General features: G+C 40.9%; 1 protein-coding gene across 5 annotated transcripts in view; it reads left to right on the top strand.

The window, feature by feature from the left end:
* The window catches only part of schip1 (schwannomin interacting protein 1), a 197,548-nt gene extending 177,613 nt beyond the window's left edge, over positions 1-19,935 (top strand). For all 5 annotated transcript variants that reach the window (XM_029446941.1, XM_029446942.1, XM_029446944.1 and 2 more), the window contains 6 exons: positions 10,470-10,588; positions 12,305-12,422; positions 13,014-13,211; positions 17,664-17,787; positions 18,385-18,478; positions 18,988-19,935. In XM_029446941.1, the coding sequence (XP_029302801.1) occupies positions 10,470-10,588; positions 12,305-12,422; positions 13,014-13,211; positions 17,664-17,787; positions 18,385-18,478; positions 18,988-19,039 (705 nt within the window). In that variant the 3' untranslated portion in view covers positions 19,040-19,935. The remainder of the gene's footprint in view (positions 1-10,469; positions 10,589-12,304; positions 12,423-13,013; positions 13,212-17,663; positions 17,788-18,384; positions 18,479-18,987) is intronic.
* Positions 19,936-21,917: the final 1,982 nt, after the last annotated feature.

Below are 21,917 nucleotides of genomic sequence, written 5' to 3'. Positions count from 1 at the left end.
AGAAGCAAAGCATGATGGGGGAAAGAACAGAGGAATTGTAGAAGAGATGAAACGAGGGGTTTAATGAGGGGATAAAATGGACAAGGAGTGAACCGCATAAGTGGAAAAAGAATGCGGTAATCAGGGTGTTGTACCTGCATTTCTGTTCGTCTTGAGGGACTGTCCATGTCTCGGGCGATCTCTGTTTTGATTAACAACATTGTTGTTTTCTTCTGCTTTAATTAAGACGTAGTCCTCGTCTTTCTGTCTTTGGCTGAAGGCAAAGAGGAGAGAAAAGACGGAGGAGGGCAAGGAAAAGAAACACGCAAAGCTTTTGTCCTTCCCTGTTTGCCCAGCCCATAATGTTTTAGGCGAGCTCTCACTTAATGTCAGAAACCATTAGCCAATTAAGTCACAGGCTGACCCCGAGAGAACCAATAAAGCGACCATTTGACCCATCGTCAACCAAAAGCATCTATTGATTGAAGCCATGTCAATTTTGCAAATAAACCACGAGGCCAAAAAGAGCAAAAAAGAGAATCATCTACTGTAGCCATCCCCTACATACTGATGCCGCTCCTCATTTTATTAAGTGCTTAAGTGAGCTAAAAGCATGCGGTGTGTTTACTAGAAGCTGAGGTCTCAATATGTCATCCTGTTTTCAGGTTCTCATGTAAATCTATAAATCTCGCTGTGGCGTTTTGCTGTTGGCAGCAGTACCAGCAAGGTGAAGGGTGATGGTGAAATGTATCGGCTCGGTCCGTAGGAATACTGTCAGCTTGCCAAGGCCTCAGGAACTCTGATTGAACGTTGAATCATGTCACACACAGTATTTGTGTGTATTTCTGTTACACATTTGTGTCTACAAGCTTGTGCAGTTTTCCATGCTTGGCTAGAAAGGGGTGAAGGAGAGCTCCGGTGTCGGTGTCACAGTATACGAGGTGTGGCCTGATGAATTATAAATGAGGACTAGCAGTACAGTAGATACCACTGATGGATCATGTTAGAATTGATCAATAATGCCAGATAATAAACCAATATTATGGAAATACTGACAATTACAAATGAGTCTAGTTTGCCAGGATGTAGTTATACCATGTAATTCCTTCTAAACCTCTATCATAGATGTATAATAAGATTTGGATAAGCCTTGTTTCCAATTCTCGCAGCAGAAATGTGAAATAAAACACAGAGCCAACACAATAAAGGAAATATCATGATCTAATATATCCCAAAACATTATTTTACTAATGATATTGAGGTAAATGTGAGAACTTATCATGCTATAGATGTACGGTTATATGGACATATCGAGTACACACTCAGATAAAACAAGACACAAGTGTAGTTTTGAAGTTTCTGTATTAATTGCTATATTTCAGATGATAGGACTTCTGTGTGTGTAATGTGCCCATGACTTTGTGTTGTGCTGCCGGACTATTCTTTCCCCTAATATTATACAATTTGCTAAAACTTCTGCCCCCTCAAACACCAGCCCTCTGTGTGAGTTAGCAGACGTCCCGATGGGCCGCCCCGTGCTCCTGTCGCAGCCCAATTTGTTTGGAACACAGAGCATCGCCATGGAGAAATTCTCACCACGTTGCTATGGCAGCAGCCCCCGTTCTTTTCCTCCTCTTTCCAAAATAGGATCCGATCAAGTCTGTAGCTCATTCCTTGATCTGGTTTTATAATATCACACAGATATTAAGGATACAGACACCAATAAACAAAGTGGGGCTGATAAAAAGAGCGAGTGCATCACGGATTTAGGTGCATTTGTATCAAACAAGTGCCCACACACACACACACACACACACACACACACACACACACGCACACACATACACACACACACACACACGCACACGCACACACATACAGCGCTATTGGCCTTGGATCCCAGGCTTACAGGAGGTGCCAGGAACCCTCTCTCCCACAGTCACCCTCTGTTCACTTGGAACAATAAGCCATTCTATGTATGTATGTCTCTCTCTTTCTCGCTGTTTCTCTCTCTCGTTTGCTTGATTTCTCAGCTGACCCGGCAGTCAAGCATTATAAGAATTAACCTGCGCTTGTACCGCAAATATGCTGCTAAAAGTTTCCCCAGTCTTTGCCCTTGAACTGTGAACTACCCACTCAACCTGCTATCCCATTTGAATCAGCAGTGACTTCACCTTCACTATGAAGTCAGCCTCAGTAATGAGAATCAGCGGGGCAGACCCCACCCTTCAGCTGTGTGTGTGTGTGTGTGTGTGTGTGTGTGTGTGTGTGTGTGTGTGTGTGTGTGTGTGTGTGTGTGTGTGTGTGTGTGTGTGCGTACTGTATTTGAATGCTCTTTGATGTTATCATGCAAATGCATTATTCCCCCAACTGTCTTCATCTGTGATTTTTCTTCCCTCATGTTATTTTCGTCTTCTCTCTCTCGGCAGAGTAGCAGATGACCGTGCCTCATGTTCATCAGTATCAGTTGGCGTTCTCTTCCCTTTCGTCTATCTCCTCTCATCTCTTTTGTATACCCTGTTGTCCTTGGCTATCTATTTTATTTTTAATCTGATATCACTGTCTTCCCATTAGATCTGTGAATATGTAGTACGTTGCATCCTCTGAATCTGTCTGCGGGTGGAGGAGCGATGCTTCAAAGAAAGACACAGTTTAGAACTTTTAACAGTTATTCACTCTACTTAAGGTTGGGATTAAATGCTATGCTATTGTTGGAGTTTAATAATGTCATATTTTCAGTTATTTGACAGATATAGTGCACTTTTCAAATCCCAACCCTGCAGCAAGCTGCATTGACTAATTTAGCCTTTAACTGTGGATAACTAGGAATAAATTACCGGTTCCAATAAAATACTGAAGTAGTACTAATTCCACGACACCACCAATACGATACCTTCTGAAAACCTTACTTTTAGGTATCTAAAAATAATATTCTACAAACCCTTTTTAACAAAATAACCCAAACTTCGGGAATGCATCAGTGTCTAATTTTGTCTTAATGCAACATGACTTCATAATGATAGCCTGGATAAAACACAACTGGCTAATAACTCAAGAAGAAAAATCAGTAGGTACAATAAAAACTAATGTGCATACCTTTACACACATAAATATCATCCCCTGTTTTGGTGCATATGAATCATGAGTGTATTTCCACTTGAACATGCTTTATGAATTATGCTTTTCCCATTTTTGTGTGTAACCAGTTGATGGTTTGTGTGAATGCTCCCCTGCAGTGTGATTCTGCAGCTATATGTGGACATCATTTCTCTGTCTGGGCTATGACAAATATATGAGTCACGGGTCGATAACGTCTCGCTAAGATGAGATCATTACACACCGTGGAGAGCTCAGATTGAAAATGTAAGTCACTGATACAAGGCACAAGCAATCTCTGTGTATCTGAGCGAGTGACTTTGTGTGTATATACCTACGTGTGTGTTTGCGTGCCGGACTAATGGTCCATTGTGCTCTGTCAGGGTTTATTTAGCTGGCCGGGGCTGTGGAGCTGCTGGCTTTAGAGTCCAGACAGGGCACTATTTTTACTTTAGCAGGAAGGGAGCACACTACCTCCTCTGTTACATAAACACACACACTTTCACATTTCATTTTGCCTCAAATATGTAGGCTAATCTACATTTTAAGTTAATCTCTTTTCACAAACATACACAGAATTGTAAGCCATTGCAGATAAGAGGGTTAGGAAGCTTAAAAGAAACAAATCAGAAAGGAGTCCTTGATGTAACAGAGGGAGAATAAATATAGACACAGAGAGAGATAGTGTCCAAGAGAGGGCTCCAGTAGGCATCTAAACACACATACATGGGCACACTTATCACAAGTACATTGCCATAAACACACACACTGTGGCTATCCCATAGCTGAGGTGTCTCTTTCCATACTGGTTGCAAACAGCTGCTGTCCTCACATCAGGGCGTGAAAACGAGAAGAAAAAACACCAGTGCAAGTTTCTCCCTCTCCCTCTCTTTTGCTCACTCTTGCTGTGAGAGGCCACCCTGACCAGAGGGTGGAAGGTAGGGAGGGTCTAAAAGGGCCTTACCTCTGACCATTGTGCTTTCACAGTCCTGTGGGAGAGGCAGAAGAAAGTGGAGTAGTCAGATAGTGCTGCGAAGGGAAAGAGAAACATTGTCACAACATGTAAGAGTAAGACGAGGAGAAGCCACCAGGAGAGGAGTAGATTTTTCTTTAAATGTTTGTGTGTCAGACCATAGCAGCGGCGAGTTGGCTGAGAATATGATGCGTACTGACTGGGCTCAACCTCAGGAGTCGGTCTGGACTAACCTACTGACTGGGGAGTAGAGAGGACAGGAAGGTAAGGAGGGAGGGAAGGATGAGGGAGGCGCTGGATAATATGGATGGTTGTGGTGGAGTGGATGATGTCATCAGGCGAAAATCCAACCTCTACCTCAATGATGACTACAAAGAGGTAAAGGACCATGTCGTGTCTTATTCCATGCTTATAAATCCAATTCATTGAAACTAATGCATGCTGAGGGCTACTGGAAAATTCAATGTGGTCATTAGAGATGGAATATGTTAGGTCTTACATGTGACTATGTTCACTGCCAAGTATGTGAACACACATACAGCTACTTCTGTTCGACATTTTAGCAAATACACTTATTCCCTTTCTTGCATAGAGTTAGATGAGAAGATCGATACAACTCTTCAATATTCAAGAAGCTACAGCCAGTTAGCTTAGCTTAGCAGGGGGTAACAGCTAGCTCGGCTCAGTCCAGAGATAACGAAATGTTTCTACCAGCACCTCTGCTGAATAGCTAATTAGCCGAAGACAGATTTTGTATGCTTTGGGCAGAGCCAGACTATTTGTTTCCCTCTGTTCCCAGTCTTTATGCTAAGCTAAGCTAACCGGCTGCTGAACAGACTGATATGAGAGCGGTATCGATCTTCTCAGCTAAGTCTCGGCAATGGAGATAATAAGCGTACTTCTAAATATTGTGAGTAGTTATGTTTCACAGCCCAAAGACTGAGGCTGACGTAATGACTTGGAAGTTTGGGTATTAAAGTGCTTAGATATTTGGGGCAAAGCTATGACATAATGGTGTGAGTAACCAGGCTTTTCTCCTTAAATCTGGTTCAGTCTTTGGGAGAAAAAAACAGATTCCTCCACTGAATCTTTTCCCTCTCGCAGTGAGAAAGCTCAAATATCACTTGGAGATCTATTGTCATGTCTAAACCCACTTCATGCTCCTCATCTCTCCTCCCTCCCTTTGTCATTCTCCCCCTTTTTATTTTTATTTTCTATTCCACCATAATCCTCCCCCACTTGTTTTACCACCACCACACACACTCATATACAGCCTTCCACCACTGAGTTTTTCTTTTCCAATCTGAGTGACAGGAACAGCCTTGCACTGGCCTGAGGCTGAACTGTATGAGGGGTCAGAGGTCAGGTCCCTTATCTGGAATGGAATGTTGCACTGCCTAGACAGGCAGGTCTCCGATAGCAGAGAAAGAGAGACGGTCTCACACACAGGATGTAGATTTTAAACGTGTGTACTTTAAAGGAATAGTTGGACATTTCCCCTGTTTCCAGTCATAATGGAAGCTAAGCTCACATGCTGCTGACTGTAGCTAAATATTTAGCTTACAGTATATGAGAGTGGTATAAAAGTTATTGTCTTAATCAAGGAAATAGAAATATTTCCCGAAATGTCCAACTATACATTTAAATGCAATATACTTTGACTATCTTTTTAGAAATGTGTACAAGTAGATGCAGTTTTAGTCAAATCCAAGCCTGCTAGAACATTTGTGTGAACTGTGAAGCTATCCAGCACAGTCACAACTCACTTACACACACACAGAAGATACAGTGACCTCATATCTGTTTGTAGAGCTGTGAGCTCAGCAGCAGCTCACTGTCAGGCCTGGAAAACATATCAGAGTGTAGCCTTACCAATTCTTCCAAACACACATGTGCTTTTCACTCTTGCTTCACTTAAATAGACACGTAGCCCGGACTCACAAGATCTGGTATTTGTGTGTGTGTGTGGGTGCGTGTGTGTGTGTGTGTGTGTGTGTGTGTGTTCGCTTGTGTGTGAACAGTGGGTTCTTATGTCCAACCATGGAGTGAGGTATCCACCAGTGAAAAGCCTCCACTGTGTTAAAAAAGGGAGAGGCATGGAGGGAAAGAGAAGAAAGGAGAAAGTATTAATAAATAAAGAGGACTTGTCGTTTTAGCATAGGACCGAAAATCTGTAGGCACGCAGAGACACACACACATTTATACTCATCTCAGAGCTTAACCACAAGAGCCAGCAATTTAGGGGAAGGATGCTCTTTTTTAGCACAGATAATGAAATCTATCTCACTGCTCTAATAAAGACTTTTCAGGGAAGATTTGAAGACCCAAAACAAGCACCCTCTATGTCTGCAGATGAATGGCTGTAGTGCAGAGTGGAGGAGGAAATGTCTTTGTCTATGAGAGTTTTTCAGCAGAGGAAATTGCTTGGTGAATTTTAGGAAAAACATAAATTTGCCTAATTGTGTTCCTCCCAAGCTAATTTGGACGGCGACGGCTGTGGCGCTCAAGGGCAGGAAATGAGGGAGGTGGTTAGGACTGTCACTCATTCTGTTTCTCTGTTTCTCTCTCGACTCCCCTTACCACATGCGATGTTAATGTAATGGATCCAGCAATTTCCATGTCAGCATCATGTGGAAACTTGATTTGCCATCTCAGGATTGTATAGTATTTTATCAGAAACCCTAGTGGGAAAATTACCCAGTAAAGCACACAAAAGGTTACAATAACGTCGCACTCATGTCCATTTGAGTGAGTGAGCCAATCGAAGGAGCAGAACTTTTTTTCTGGCTCGTGACACACAAGGTTTGCATTTCATTCACACCAAACTACAATTGAAAAGTCACACCTGGAAGAGGAGCAGCAGCTGTGGAAACTGTGAACATGACTTGACGAGATTTGATTGCTTCCTGCATTAAAGAGGCTCTGAGAATTCATCTACTTTACTTCCAATGAAGGAATTATGCTTTAAGATTAACATGATTGCACCTGAAATTTTAAATGACAAGACGATAAGGTAAAAGATGAGCTATTGGTATGGATGATAAAGTCATCGTGTAGAAAAGAAGGGAGAGGCAGGAGCATTTATTTACTACCCAATTCGCACCTCCAGCCCTCAGTGGCGTATTCCACACCTTTGTAAATGCTTTAGGCTTTATCTTCCATGACTGTTTTACCACACATAGCCCACCTAGACACACACACACACACACGCAAACACACAACACAAACTTGCTGTATAACAGATGATGTCTATACAAACACAGGAAGTTGTGTTGTCAACAGGTGTGGGATGCAGAGATGATGTCTTGCATACACTGATGACTTTTGTCTAGTGGTGCTTTATTCTTGTCTTTTTAGGAGAATGTGCTACAGTTGTTTTCACCTGTGACAATGCACCTTGACTATGCCTGCGGTCCGTCCCAGTTACTAAGTCCATAAGGTTGTAATTCAGAGCTGAAACAGTCGATTGTGGCAATTATTTGGATCATAGCTTCAGTCATTTTTTGAAGAAAAGCACCTTAAACAATTGCTTCTTCAATGTGAGGATTTGCTGCTTTTCTCTGTTTTATATAATGTCTCATATAATTAAAAAATATATATCTTTGAGTTTTGGATGTTGGTCAGACAAATTAATCAATAATGAAAAGAATTGTTACATTTTACCCTGACATTCTGACCAAATGTAAAGGCTTAGAGCAAGCTTCAATAGTAAGATTCATATTTAGTGCTACAGTATGATGACATGTTGCTATTGCTGCATGTCATCAGTAGCCTTGTGCAAATGTGTGTCCTTGTGTTGTTTATAATATAAAGCACAAAAATGATCTAAAAATAGTCACATGTTAGTTTTCTTTGAGGGCCGATGAGCCAGTGGCAGTGTATGAAATGTTGTTTATTATAAATCATGGCAGCTGCATCTTCTCTGTGTTCTGCCTCATATAGTTAAACAGTTCTCAACTCTTTTGTGATGGTAGTTGAACAAACTATTTTTAATTCACTGGCTGAAGATGTAACCCTGGTCCAAGTAAATCCATCTCTAAGTTAAGTTAGCAGAGGTTATTCCAGTACGGGAATTTACTTTTTAATTTGGAGTATTAGGAGTTTAGCAAGTGTTTACATCAGCACACAACCCTCCAGCAGAGAGAGTGTGTGTGGTCTTGCATTTGCAAACTGTTTAGAAACTGAGCTATAAAGTTTATGGTGATGCTGTTATTTTTCCTCTTCCTAAATGTGTTCCACCTGGACCTCAGCACAATGTTTTCGTTTCTCCTCAGCAAACGGTTACCGGTGCTCGTGAACCTGCTGCTTCTTGGAGCAGCTGTTCTGTGGAGTAGCGTGACTGACTGTGTTGTATGAGCGATGTGCATAAATGTGAGCCTGCACTGTACCACACAGGCTGCTGTTGCCCCTATGAAGCAATGAATTGAAACTCTCAAGTGTGTTCATCTTGACTCCCCGGGCTATCTTTCAAACACACACACACACAAAGGACCAGTGCCAGGTCCACTCTTCTACGTGCCAGTGTGTGTGCTGGCAGTGCCAAGTGTGTCTTATGGGCTCTTGTGTGGAGTGGAATTATGTTAATTTGTCCTTGGTGGAGGCACTCGCGCCAACGCCTGCACACAGGAGAGACAGACAGAGAGGAAAGGAGGGAACGAAAGAGTTGAGAAAACAAGTGGGAGAGAGGTGAAGCTGTAAGAAGCAATTTGGAGAGGGAAGAACAAAACGAACAGCAGCGAGATAGAAGAATAGGAGAGGCGTGAGGCTGGTAGAAATACAGAGCAGAAATATGTGGGGTGGGGGAGACAAAGAGGTAAATGAGGTCCCTGGTCACAGATATTGCAGTTACATGGTGTATGTCTTAACCATTAGGCCATCAGACACCCCTCTTAAGCTTCTTAAATCTGCAAACCTAAAATATGTTAACCAGTAGTTCCTAACCTTGGGGTCAGTGCCCTCCAAGATGTCACGATACAATATAATAGATCGCAAGATGGTTAACAAGTTACATAATGCATAAATAACAAGTTACATAATGCATAAATAACAAGTTACATAATACATGAATAAGTTACACTGATACATAAAATTAGGGTGCCAAATAACCAAAGAAACAAGTTTATTGTTCAAGGTAATGAAAACCACATTTAATGGATGTAGTGTCATGTGGTCAATGCAAATTATTTTTAACCTCCTCACAACTAACTCTGCAATCATACATTCATCTAAAGTTGTCCGATGACGAGAACACAGAGTTCCATCTTTACCGTGCGTCCCATACGACGTGAACGTGGCATCTCTATGCATTGCTTTGCTATAAAGATTCACCAGCCAAAACGCTATAGAAACAGTGATATAGACTTCCAAACTTTCTCATAGCTCACATCATGTAACACTTTCCATTCTTACTGTCCTTCAGGCCTACTGATTTCTGTTTGGGAGAATGACAGGAGCACTGCAGCGTTTAGACTGTGTATCTGACCTTTTACAGGAAAGTCCTTCCTAATTGGTTACTAAAATCTGGGCTCTAATGCTTGTGTGCAGCAGTATCAGCATGTGCGGAAGATGCCACAGAGAATTAAACTCCCATTTGATTAGAAACAGTCGCTCATTAGTTGTTTGCACCTCAGTTGAATGTGTTTACCTGCTATCAGCACAGACAAGACGTCCTATGGGGACTGGTGTGTGTAAGCGTGTGTGAAGTGCTGCCAAAGCTGAAGCTGCGATGAGTTAGGAATTCAGGATTGGGAGGAGGCCAAGTGAGAGCGACTCTGGACTCGTGTAACTTTGGGATTGTTTTGCGGAATTAAGCATGTGTGAAACGGCTATTACTGCTCTTCCTCTGGAGTTTACCATATGTAAACTTGTTCCTGTGCGAGTCCTGAATAAGAAGATCTATTTTGTGTATTTGTGAGTTTGTGTGTGTGGTATCAGAGCTCACCGGTTGTTCTCTGAGACAACAGCACCACCTGCTTGTGACTTCTGGTAATGTCAACTTGTAATGATCCCTCCCTCAGATATTTCACCTTTTTTTTCATTATTACAGCTGACTCCACACTTTGTATAAGAGCTTGTTAGGGTGACACTGAAGCTCTTACTGCAAATTAAGAGGAGGCTACTGCTATTAATATACTTGCACTCGTGATTTGAACTGTCAGAAAGTGCTCGGGGTAACTTCTATTTGTGCATACAGCTAGTCATGTGGAGTGGAAAGCGTGCTAAGGTGATGTAGCATGCTAGAAAACTATATATAAGCACCTGGGGTTGAGGTGCCATGACAACAAGCATCCTCCACCCTGCTGAAGAGTCTTTAGGGAAGACGCCTAATCCCTACCACCCTGACCTCGTTGTGAAACTACAACACAAGTCATTAAAAAGATCATAAGACAGGTAACCTTATCTTTTTAATCTCCTGTTTCAGGCCCAAAAGAATGAGAGGGAGTCTATCAGGCAGAAATTGGCCCTGGGCAGTTTCTTTGACGATGGGCCGGGCATCTACACCAGCTGCAGCAAGAGCGGCAAACCCAGCCTGTCTTCACGGTAAGACCTCTGACCTCTGCCATATTCCTTCTTTCTTAAACAATAAACTGTGACTGGTGGTTTTCTAGCGTTTTCTGTTGGCTCCTAATTCTGTGAAGAAGGAAGCACTGACCCTACACAAAGTGGAGAACAGTAGTTCAGTGTCAAAGATACATGAATGTCATCGGCTTCCAAGAGTTAAAAAAAGAAAACAGAAGGGTATAGATCTAAGATTTACTGGTAGGTACATAGTAGTACACAGGTACCAGTAAAGAAAGAACAGTGAGGAAGAGAATGACAGGAAGCAGAGAGGAATTGTGAAGTGTGAATGAGCCATACACAGACAGCCCTTGTGGCTCTCACTTCCCAAAAGAAACACACACACACACACACACAGACACACACGCACACAGACACACAGACACTACTACCACCTCCTACACTGCACATTACTGGAACTAGATGTTCTGTAGACACTACAGTGCTCTTTGTATTCCTGTGATTTGAATCATGTGGATTCCTCAATTTTGCAGGAACAGATTAATGACTGATTGTGATGCTTAATGCCTCATTAATGATTACATGGAAATAGTACGGTCAGTAATTGGTGAAAATAAGACACGCTTCTCTGTGGTGGCAAAGTCATAGACACACTGTATTAGAGCCTGACTGATACTGGACTTTTGTGAGGAAAATTTTCCAAAGAATTGTGGAAAGAGTAATAGTTGCTCTCTGACTCCAAGCCACAACATCTTCTTTTTTTAAATAGCCTCACACCTACATTATGTGTGTATAATTACACCCCTTCAATTTTAACAAATTGTGACCAAAATATGTGGATGAGTCCATGTATGTCGTCCCCTCTCTCTCCCCCTTTCCTGTCTATCTTCAGCGATACTAATAAAGGCAAAAAAGCCCCAAAAGTAATCCTAAACATATATTTTGGATTTCTGTACAGCAGTTTCTTTCTAATGATCAGATGGTATATTGGCCAATAATAATCCTAATATATATGCAATAATTTCGTATTGGAAGATATACACCGCTGAGGCATGACATTATATTAGCTGCTAGTCGTCAGAAAAGTTAGTAGACACTCTCACAATCTGTTAAATTTGAGTTAAAGGGAGGTTTTTGATGCTGCCTCCCCCCACTCAGCTCCTATTTTAATGGGGACTGATTGGATGCTGTGTAATCAATCAGCTCTGTTTGTAATTACTGCATTGAATAAGCAGATTATTGATCCAGAGTGGGCTGGATCTACACCAAGTGATATTCCGCAGCTCCGTGTCACGAAAACACCCCCACCGGTCCCAGGCAGATTGGATCAGGCCTATCGGAGGCTTCCTGGATCGATTCATATTGAAGACAAGAGGAGAGATGATTAAAAACACAAGCCCTCTTTAATTCTGTCCTCAGCCAGCACTTTGCTCTGGTGATGAAGGCAGCTAGCGTTTGTTAAGATCTTTTTTCTATTATTCTTTAGTTTTCACTTTTTCTCTCTTTCACACATGGCGTAGTGCGCACAGTTCAGTGTGCATACTCAGAGCACTCTAGATTGTTTATTGAGGAAAAGCACCTTGTTGAACTCATCATAGGTCATTTGTATTAGCAGCAGTGCTGTTGACATTGCTGTCAGTTTTGGCCCTGGTCCGAGTCAATTACTGCAGAAAGAGCCAACATTGAACTGACTGCTCTTATCTGCATTTATGCTAATATTAACATCTCTTCCTGCAGGCTGCAGAGTGGGATGAACCTCCAGATCTGTTTTGTCAATGACAGCGGCAGCGACAAGGACAGCGATGCAGATGACAGCAAGACAGAGACCAGTCTGGACACACCTCTGTCCCCCATGGTATGCACGGATGTCCACGTGTGCACTTTGAAGCCCACACAGAGTTATAATAATATTTCTAGAGAATTGAAGATTAAATGAAAAAGAATTAGCCTACGTGTTAAAGTGTAAAGATCTGATTGTGTAAAAGCGAAATTGAGATTGAAAGCAATGAAACAGGGGAGATATTCATTATGAATCAGAGAAATAGCTGGCGGTTTAGTTGCTCTATGGATGTCTTTGCTCACGTTTTCTGGCCTGTTAACCAATTCACAAGCAGCAAATGAGAGATGAATTGGAATACGCTCGCCACGGCCATGGATGACTGGCCACATTAACCTCCCGTCAGAGACACATTTAACGGAAAGAGAGGGAGAAGGGGAGAATTATCACTGCTTTACATGTTCATCTGCGCTCTCCTCACATCCCATTTGATGTACAATGACGTTGCTGTCATAAATGCCAAGAATACATAAACATTAATCCTCTGACCTGGTCTTTCTTATCTTTCATTTTCTCCCTCATTTCTTATTCTCCTCGTTGTCTCTTTATTCAACCGTGCCATACTTCTCTTTTCTCCCTTTTCCTCATTCCGCCACGTCCTTCCTGCAGTCCAAGCAGAGTTCGTCCTACTCGGACAGGGACACCACAGAGGACGACTCTGAGTCTCTGGAGGACATGGACTTTGTGAGTCGACAGAAGAAGCTGCAGGCGGAGGCGAAGCTGGCCCTGGCTATGGCCAAACCCATGGCCAAGATGCAGGTGGAGGTGGAGAAACAGAATCGCAAGAAGTCCCCAGTGGCCGACCTGGTCAGTACCAGAATTACACAGCAACGCTAAAGTTGAAGTTTTACATCAATGACAACTTTTCCCAAAAAAACACTTAGTCTAATTTCCTAAAAGACTCCTATATTCCTACATAACAATTCATGTAAATGTAACGTCCTGTTCCAAGAGTCATGTGGATTTATATAGGTATGGTTAGCATGCAAATACAAGACAAAATTGATACACTGGAACCAAGAGAATTACTCCTAATAAGGAAAGAGGAATATTTGCTGTTTTCAGCAATCGTTTTACAATGTATTTGCTGATGGCAAAAGCTTCTTCACTCTTTTTAAAAGGATTTCGGTGTTTTGTATATTGACCATAAATGATTATCTTTTTTATGGAGCGTAGGCCTGTGACATCAGTAACTGTTTTCTCTACCTGCTACTGATGATGGGTTTAACGGCAAGTATTCCTCCTTTTGTTGTAGTAACGTATAAGTAACTTTATACAACTGATACAATTAAGCTTATGGTTTAGAAAGAAGGATTAGCCTCTCATATCTTCCCCTTAAAGAAGTAAGATAGGTAATTGGAACAGAGAGCCACCACATATGATGTATAACGATACATATAACTTTTTGTCTGTAATGTAATGTAAATTCCTCTAAAGAAATGTCCATTATTTGGTCCATGAGTCAAAGTATGTGATAATAGATGAGTGGGTTGTGTTTCAGTAACGAATGAGTATTATCTGAGCTGAACAGGTCACATGTGTGTATTGTGAAGATGTCACAGGAAGTCACCCCCACCTTCCTGTGTTCCCCGAGTTCCTCTGGCCCCAGTTAGAGGAAGGAAGGTGATGACCCTGCTCATCATTATTTCATCCGTTTCTATCTGCCTCACTGCCTCTTCGGGGGCACACACACCAACACACTCATGCACCCACACTGTTAGACTTACACACACTATATTTCCAACCAGAACCGCTTTACTCGGCAGCTCGGCCGGGTCCATCTATAATTCATACGCCGGAAAGCATTGACTTCAGTGTTAAGGGATGTAGCTGTGAATGCTCAGCAGTCAGAATACATCACTGTCACATCTGGACAGGACACACAGTGAATATTAAGATGTATTAAGGATACAACCGCCTGCCATGTCCACAACATCAGAGATCTATTCAACTGTAGAAGATGCATGTGCTAAATGTGCAAAACAAACAGTGATTCCTAACCAGGTGGTACTTCTGCAGTTGCCTAGGGTGTGTGGAAGAATTTTGGAGTAGATCAACTATGTGGACAGAAATTAGAAATTAGAAATTGATTGAAAAAATACACTCATCCAAATAAAATGATTTGTAACACCTTAAAGCCAAGTGTTGCCACAGAAATTGCATGAAAACTAGTTGGCTAGTAACAAGTCAATGGTATGAGCTCAAAGTACGTGACATAGTTACCTACATATAATGGATAAACAGTTGAAACAGATAGCTAAATGTAATGGATACATTGTTAGCTTAAATGTAAGGGTTATATTTCAAATAGCTGAAAGTAGTGTATAAACAATTGAAATAATAATCTATAAGAAATGAATACAGTTACAGTACAGACATAATAAGATAAAAGCAATGCATAAACTGTAAGAATAGATTGCTAAAGGTAATGCAGAAATAGTTAGTGATGGATAAATATTGAAAGTGCCAGCTTCTGTCACGAGTGGTAAACACTAACAACTGAAATGTATGAAGAAGAAAAAAAGGTTACAATCCACTTTATATTCTTAACAACCACATTAAAATGAACACATTTGGCGTCAATGATGCGATACTTGAGCTGAAGTGATAAAAACAATCCTTTATTAGTCCCACTTTTGGAAATATTGCAGTGTTACAGCAAAGGGGATAGTGCAACAAAAAGCAAGACATAATAAATAAGTAAACAGAAACAAAACAATAATATAATATGATAAAGAGGTGGGGGGGGGTTACTTCAGACAAAAGAAAAAGGTCCAAGAACAATCACTCTGCCGTCAGTTGGTTCAATTCAGTTCCAGATAAACTGGATTGTCTTACTCGCCCGTCAAGGGAAAGGGAATTTGGCCAACACAGTAAGTCTGCATCCAACTGTTTGCCTGTGTGCTGGGAGTGTGGGTTTTCCTAAATCTGTACACACATAGTCACTGAGACAAAGCAAGAAAGTCATCTAGAGAAAAGAGGGGAAGATGTTTAGATTCTACTGTAAAACCTCAATTCTCTCACTCAACTTCATACAGAGAGAAGTGTGGTTCCTCAATCTGATATTGAGTCATTGCTGGAGGTTGTTTTGCTGGTATCGAACACTCAAGTCAGTCATTTGAAATTAAGATTTATTTACAAAAAAATCACACAGCAGTCGGCAAACTGGTCTGTTGAGTCAATACTAACACCAAGCTACAACCTTTCCCACTCGAGTATCTTTGACATTACCTTTCTCTCTCTGTGTCACTCTCAGTCAACTGCCTTGTGTGTGCTGTCCAGTCACGCGAAACTGAAACTGATACATGACAACCACAAGTACAGTTGCATCAGTGCCAATGTGAAAGTGAAAGAGGGGTGAGAAACTAGCGAGAAGAACCAGCCAGCACCCACGCACGCAAACACGTAGAGTGGGGCACATGCAAACAGAGAGCGCGCACATTTTCTCACCTACTGTTTGTCGAGACTGGATATGAAGTGGGAGGGAGAGAGAACATAGGTGTTGGAGGGAAAGTGAAAGCACGTAGAGTGGTTGGGTGAGAGTGTTGACAGAGGGAGAGTCTGGTAAACAAAAAGAAAATGATCTGCCAATTAGTGCCTGAGAAAGCACACGCGCGATGCTTTGAGATTTTATTGCATGTTGTGGCTACACGTTGACTGAGAACATGGAGCAATTGTTGGTGACAATCAGACTGAATAACAAATACACAGAGCCAGCAGAAGCATTATAGAAATTGTAATCAAAGGTCATACGGAAACAATATTGGTCAATACATTAATTGGCACAAATACAACTCCTAAACTTCCAGGACATACTGATGAGGGAAATAATGTGTCATTTCTCAAACTTTATTGTCACTCCACCTTTATCTGATTACTTTCTTTCTTTGATTATATAACACATGTTTTATACTGTAGATGAGTGGGAAGATGTGGACATTTTCAAAGTTCCAGTGAAAAGAGAAGTCAATTAATGTAAATGGAGATATTAAGTGAAATGTGCTGTGGTTTGTGCTACCCCACAATGTGCTGTACATTGTGGGGTAAAAGCCCTTAGTGGCCTTTTAGGAAGAAAAGCATCACTGCTGGCTTCAGCAGGAGAAGGTAAACCTTATACAGTCACTGAGTTAACGTGTTGTTTTGTAACTACTTGGAATCCCCCAACTGTACAGTGTCTCTATGCAGACAGAAGAAAGAGTGATCTTCCCTTGTTTCATCAGGGGCATTATCAAGAGAAGCCTGACACTGGAAATCTTCCCAGAAGCGACTGCTCAAGTTTACCCAGCAGAATGACGTGCTATCAAAATAGTCTTTTAGTTGCTGATTTGATTCAGTTTGACTGCTCCTATTCTGCTGATAAGTCTTGCTGTTGTTTTCAGGACCCAAGCCCAGAACACAGACAAGGATGCTGATGAAGTTTAACAAGTTCACTGCAATGTTACTGTAGATGGTGATGGGGTTAAGAGAGGGGATGGCTGGCAGAGGGAAGAGGAGAAATGGAGAGCAACAGGGCGGCGTGGCAGGCAGAGGAAGTGGGTGATTGGCAGGCAGGCAGCCAGGCAGGCAGGCGAGCAGACAGGAAAGCAGGAATCGAGCACAGGGAACAAGCAGGCATTAACTTGGGGAACAAGTACACAAGGGAAACTCTTCTAAAAAGATATTACATCTTGGACTGAGCGTAGCTACAACTGTGCTGGTAGGGTTAGGAGAATGAGACTCACATAGACACACAGAGGCAAACCGGGGACATGGAAGACACAGGAAACCACAAGGGGGAGACGGGGCAAAGTCATGGTCGTGACATTTGTGGCTTTTGACCAGGTTTCAGAAAATGTAGGGCTACAACTAGCAATTGTATTAATTACCACATAACCTGCTGAGTTTTGTATAAAATGTCAAAAATTGTGAAAAATACCAGTGCCAGTTCTACGAGAGAGAAAATCAAACAAACCTCACACTTGAGAATCTCGCACCAGTGAATACTTCATACATTGTTTTAAAGATTGATGGATTATCAGAGTTGTTGTTGATTCATTTTCTGTCAACAGATTGTCCATGAGTTTACATTCATATCGTTTGTTTTTGTAGCAGGAATGAAATAATTTGACACAAATGTCTTAAACATAAACGTATGAAACACTAGTCATACAGCAGGAACATTCTTTGTGGCTGAACTTTGTTTCGACCTCCAGATGGAGAAAGTGTCTAACATGTCTTTTTTTCCCGTACCCGTGTTTCTGTGTGTGTGTTTTTCGGCAGCTGCCACACATGCCTCACATCAGTGAGTGTCTAATGAAAAGAAGCCTGAAGCCCACCGACTTGAGAGATATGACGCTGGGACAGCTCCAGGTTATAGTCAATGATCTGCACTCCCAGATTGAGAGTGAGTTGAACACAAACAGTACAAAACATACACAGTAACCTACTTTCAATTGTATAAATGAGCAAATGGGGAAAAACATGTACATGCATACTGACCCCTACCCTTTTAGTGGATGTGAAAGTACTTTTTATATATGTTAGTCAGTTCAAAGAACTGTACCAGTTGACAGCTTCCCCTGAGCATTTACTGTCATTGCACTGTGGTGGTCATTGATCCTGCTGCTCAGGGATGAATAATCTCTCATTTAACATTAAGCAGCTCCAAAAATCCCCAATGACTCCAAACTCACAAACTGCTTTTTACTCACAAATTAGACTTTCCCTTCAAAAATCTCTTTTGTTAGTCAAAGCCGAAACAATAGCTGAGAGAACAATCAGAGCCACTGATGTGTGGTCGGTGCTCATAAGTCATTTCATAAACCCATCGTGGACGTGAAATAGACTTAATGTCCATATATTGATAGGGATCACAATAGAATATATGTGGCGTTTTAAGTATTTCCGTATTGTAGATTAGGAATAATTCCTGCTTTTTCATAGTTACATACTAAACGTGTGTAGCCTGACATATTATTCCTCTTGTTATCTACCACTCCAGGTCTGAATGAGGAGCTTGTACAGTTGCTGCTGATTCGGGATGAACTACACATGGAGCAAGATGCCATGCTGGTTGACATAGAGGACCTCACCAGGTGATGAGGCACTTAATTAGAAATGTATTCACTGCATTTACCTTTTTTTGGTGTATAAGAAATAAAAACATATTCATTTGAAGAATAAGATTGGAAAGAGAAGTCTGGTAAAAAGCAACCTCAATACTCAAAACAGCTGGGCACTGTGGTTTGACTACTTCACAGAATCACAATGTAGTGTTACTGTGATACGCTCCCTCTGGAACCACAAAACCTTTTTCACATATGTAGTAGCACTGCACTGAAACCTGGTACAGACTTTGATGTGTGAAATCGGTGGAATTTCCCTTTAACAAACATAACTAAAACAGGAGTAATAGTGCATTTGTTAGGGACAATTCTGAGGTGCAGATTTAGTGCACTTGCTGAGCAGTTAAGGCATCAGGACCATGTTTTATTTATTTGGTTGGTTTTGGTCTTTTGTTTGGGATTTGTTCACAATAATAAAATATTAAATATCACCCGACTTATCCTTTATGTGACTAGATGTTCCTATTCTCCTTTTCCAGGCATGCTGAGAGCCAGCAGAAACATTTGGCTGAGAGGACCCTATCCAAATAAGATGCCCGTCCCTGCTCCTCCCTGCTCCTCCCTGCTCCCCCCTCTGCCAAGCTAAGCTCCCGCTCCTGCTCCAAACCGGACTTTTCTCCTCTAGCCATTCCACCTCTGCCCTGTGTCGATCCAAATCCCGCCCGCTTGTCCCAAGTATTTTGCCCCTCGCTGCTTCCCCATCTCCCCCCCCCCCCCTGTCTACCTTCCTGTCCAACCCACTGACTCCAGTGGTAGCAGCGGCACAGAAGAAGGCTAGCCTCGTTCATTTGCTTCTGTGGTCTTCTCCCAGCGCTAAGGACGGAGGAGCACTTCCTGCTTCCTGGGAGAAGAGGAAACTGATTGTGTGTTGTCATGGATTCTGTCCCCAGCTTCCTGTGCAGTGATCGACCTTGCTTTGCTATTGTTTCTTTTTAACTTTCTACATTCGCCACTAAATTATAACTGTCAAATGCAAAAATTGTGGGGAAAAAATAAAATAATAGTGAAAAATTAAGTAGAAAGTCAGTCAAAAAAAAAAGAAACACCATTGTATAAAAAAAACAGATGGAAACTAACTTCTTCAGACCATTTTAAGTTGGACAGTAATTTTAAAGTATTTCAAAGTCGACCTGTTTTTATTCTGCACAAATGGTAGTTTTCAACTGAGAAATGTTTATTTGAAGGTGCTAAAAGAGTGTAAAGGAAACATGCCTGCCTTGTAGTGGAGTCGTAGCTTTTGGTAAAACGTTCACTCTAATTGCTCTTCAACATTTTGTGAATGTTGATTTTCTGACACGAGTCAATTTAAATGAATAAGTGTGTTAATATCGTTTTCATCCTACTGTAATCAGAAACTTTATTTGAGGGAAGAAATGTTTATGTACAGATATGTAAAATAAAGAATAAACTTTGTTTCATATACGTTGGTTTGTTGTGCGGTATGTTGAATTTGTGTTGCTGCAAGTCCGATGGATGAATTTGCTCTTTTAAATGAGATTCCTCTTTCTAATGAACATAGGAAGTGGAATCAGTGGTCGCAACTGCAGTGAGAATATAGAACACCACCACATTATATGTAGCATGAGTCAGCTCCCTATGTTTCGGTCTTGCCTCATTATGGCACTATTTGTCTCTCACTCTCATCTGTGTTGCTTTTACTACTCTTAGAGGGACTCCATATTAGTTTGGACAACCCCTATAAAGTCTTAAATACTCATTTTTCATGTGAAAGAAAAATGAGTATTTAAGACTTGACACCTTGTTCATTTCCATATATGATAAATAGTCAGTTGGGGTTCAAGGTATAAATGTAATGTGTGATGGCTAGAAGGTTTAGATGTGAAAAAATGTTGTAAAATAGGATAAACGTATCTCTGAGAAAGTCTCCCCTCTCTCCCGGTGGGTCCTAATCATATACTGTTACTTTAATGAGTAAGTTTCAGTCTTTGACGATCTGGTGAAGCAAGAAAAAGGCCAAGAAACTCCTGTCAACCACTCACTGACCACTGCACTTTCAGAGAGTGCACTTTCTGAAGTTTGTTAAACACAACAGGTGGTTCACAGGTCCTGAAAACTGGGACTGGAGGGTGTAAAAAGTGGAAGTCATGCAATTTAACAATATTCTTAATTTGAGCCTTGTGCAATTATCAGATACTGAAAAAAGTACTTGGGATTTAAACATGCCTGTTCGGAACAAAAAACTTCAACACTGAGCAATACACCTGCCATGACATAGTTGCGTCACACACCGAGGTGGTGGTTAATCACGGTCAGAAACACAGGTGAAATACATTCTGGTTCACGGGGGAAAAAACTCCAGGGGCAGACTTTACCATAAAATAAGGTACGCAAGTATGACTTTTAATCACATTTTTATTACATACTTTACTATGACTTATTTATGAGACACTACACTTTGACCTTTTAACCACATACTAAACTATGACCTTTTTAATGACATACTTTACTATGACTTATTTATGAGACACTACACTTTGACCTTTTAACCACATACTAAACTATGACCTTTTTAATGACATACTTTACTATGACTTATTTATGAGACACTACACGTTGACCTTTTATGTTTTTTATGACATATTTCACTAGGATTTGTTTATGACATAATATAATATGAATCTTTTTTTACGACATATGATACTATAACGTTTTTGTTTTTTATGACATACTTTACTATTACTTTTTTATGATATATGATACTATGAATTTTTAGATATTTTTATAATATACTTTACTATTACTTTTTTAAAGTTCTTTTGGGACACGCTACACTATGAATTTTTTATGATATACTATACTATGACATAATTAATTACTCTTTATGACATGATACTATGAAATATTTATGGAATGCTATATACCTAACCCTATTATAAAAAAACAAAGTATAAATGAGGAATTACTCACATGGAGCTGACAACACATGTACACATACTACTGACTGAAGGTATAGATCCCATAGACATATGTGGTAGAGCGAAGTGAATGCCAGTTCCCATGTGATGCTGCAGCTGACAGGACCAGATGCTCATTATGATATACTTATAATTAATGTAGGCGCTGTTTGTCCCTCACAGCTGCTTCCTGCTAATCTGCACTAATCACTCATCTTTGCAGTCAACTTAATATATTTTTCTTTGGACAAATGAAAAAGAAGATGATCTCAGTAGTTAGTATGCAACTATGTAGAGTTCTAGGATCTACTCATCTATTATAACCCCTGAGTACAAGCATGTGTAACAGGTTAATATAAACATATCGTTTGCATTTCACCAAAATATTCCCTCTCATTATTGTTGTTAATCTCCTACTTGTGTCTGTGAATGGAATTTTTAATGCATCTTAACATGAAATAAAAAATTCAAATTCAAATCTATTGGGATTTTCT

Source organism: Cottoperca gobio, chromosome 13, assembly GCF_900634415.1.
Source record: "Cottoperca gobio chromosome 13, fCotGob3.1, whole genome shotgun sequence".
In the NCBI taxonomy this organism is placed as follows: Eukaryota; Metazoa; Chordata; class Actinopteri; order Perciformes; family Bovichtidae; genus Cottoperca; species Cottoperca gobio.
This window is presented reverse-complemented; position numbering and strand designations above follow the sequence as displayed.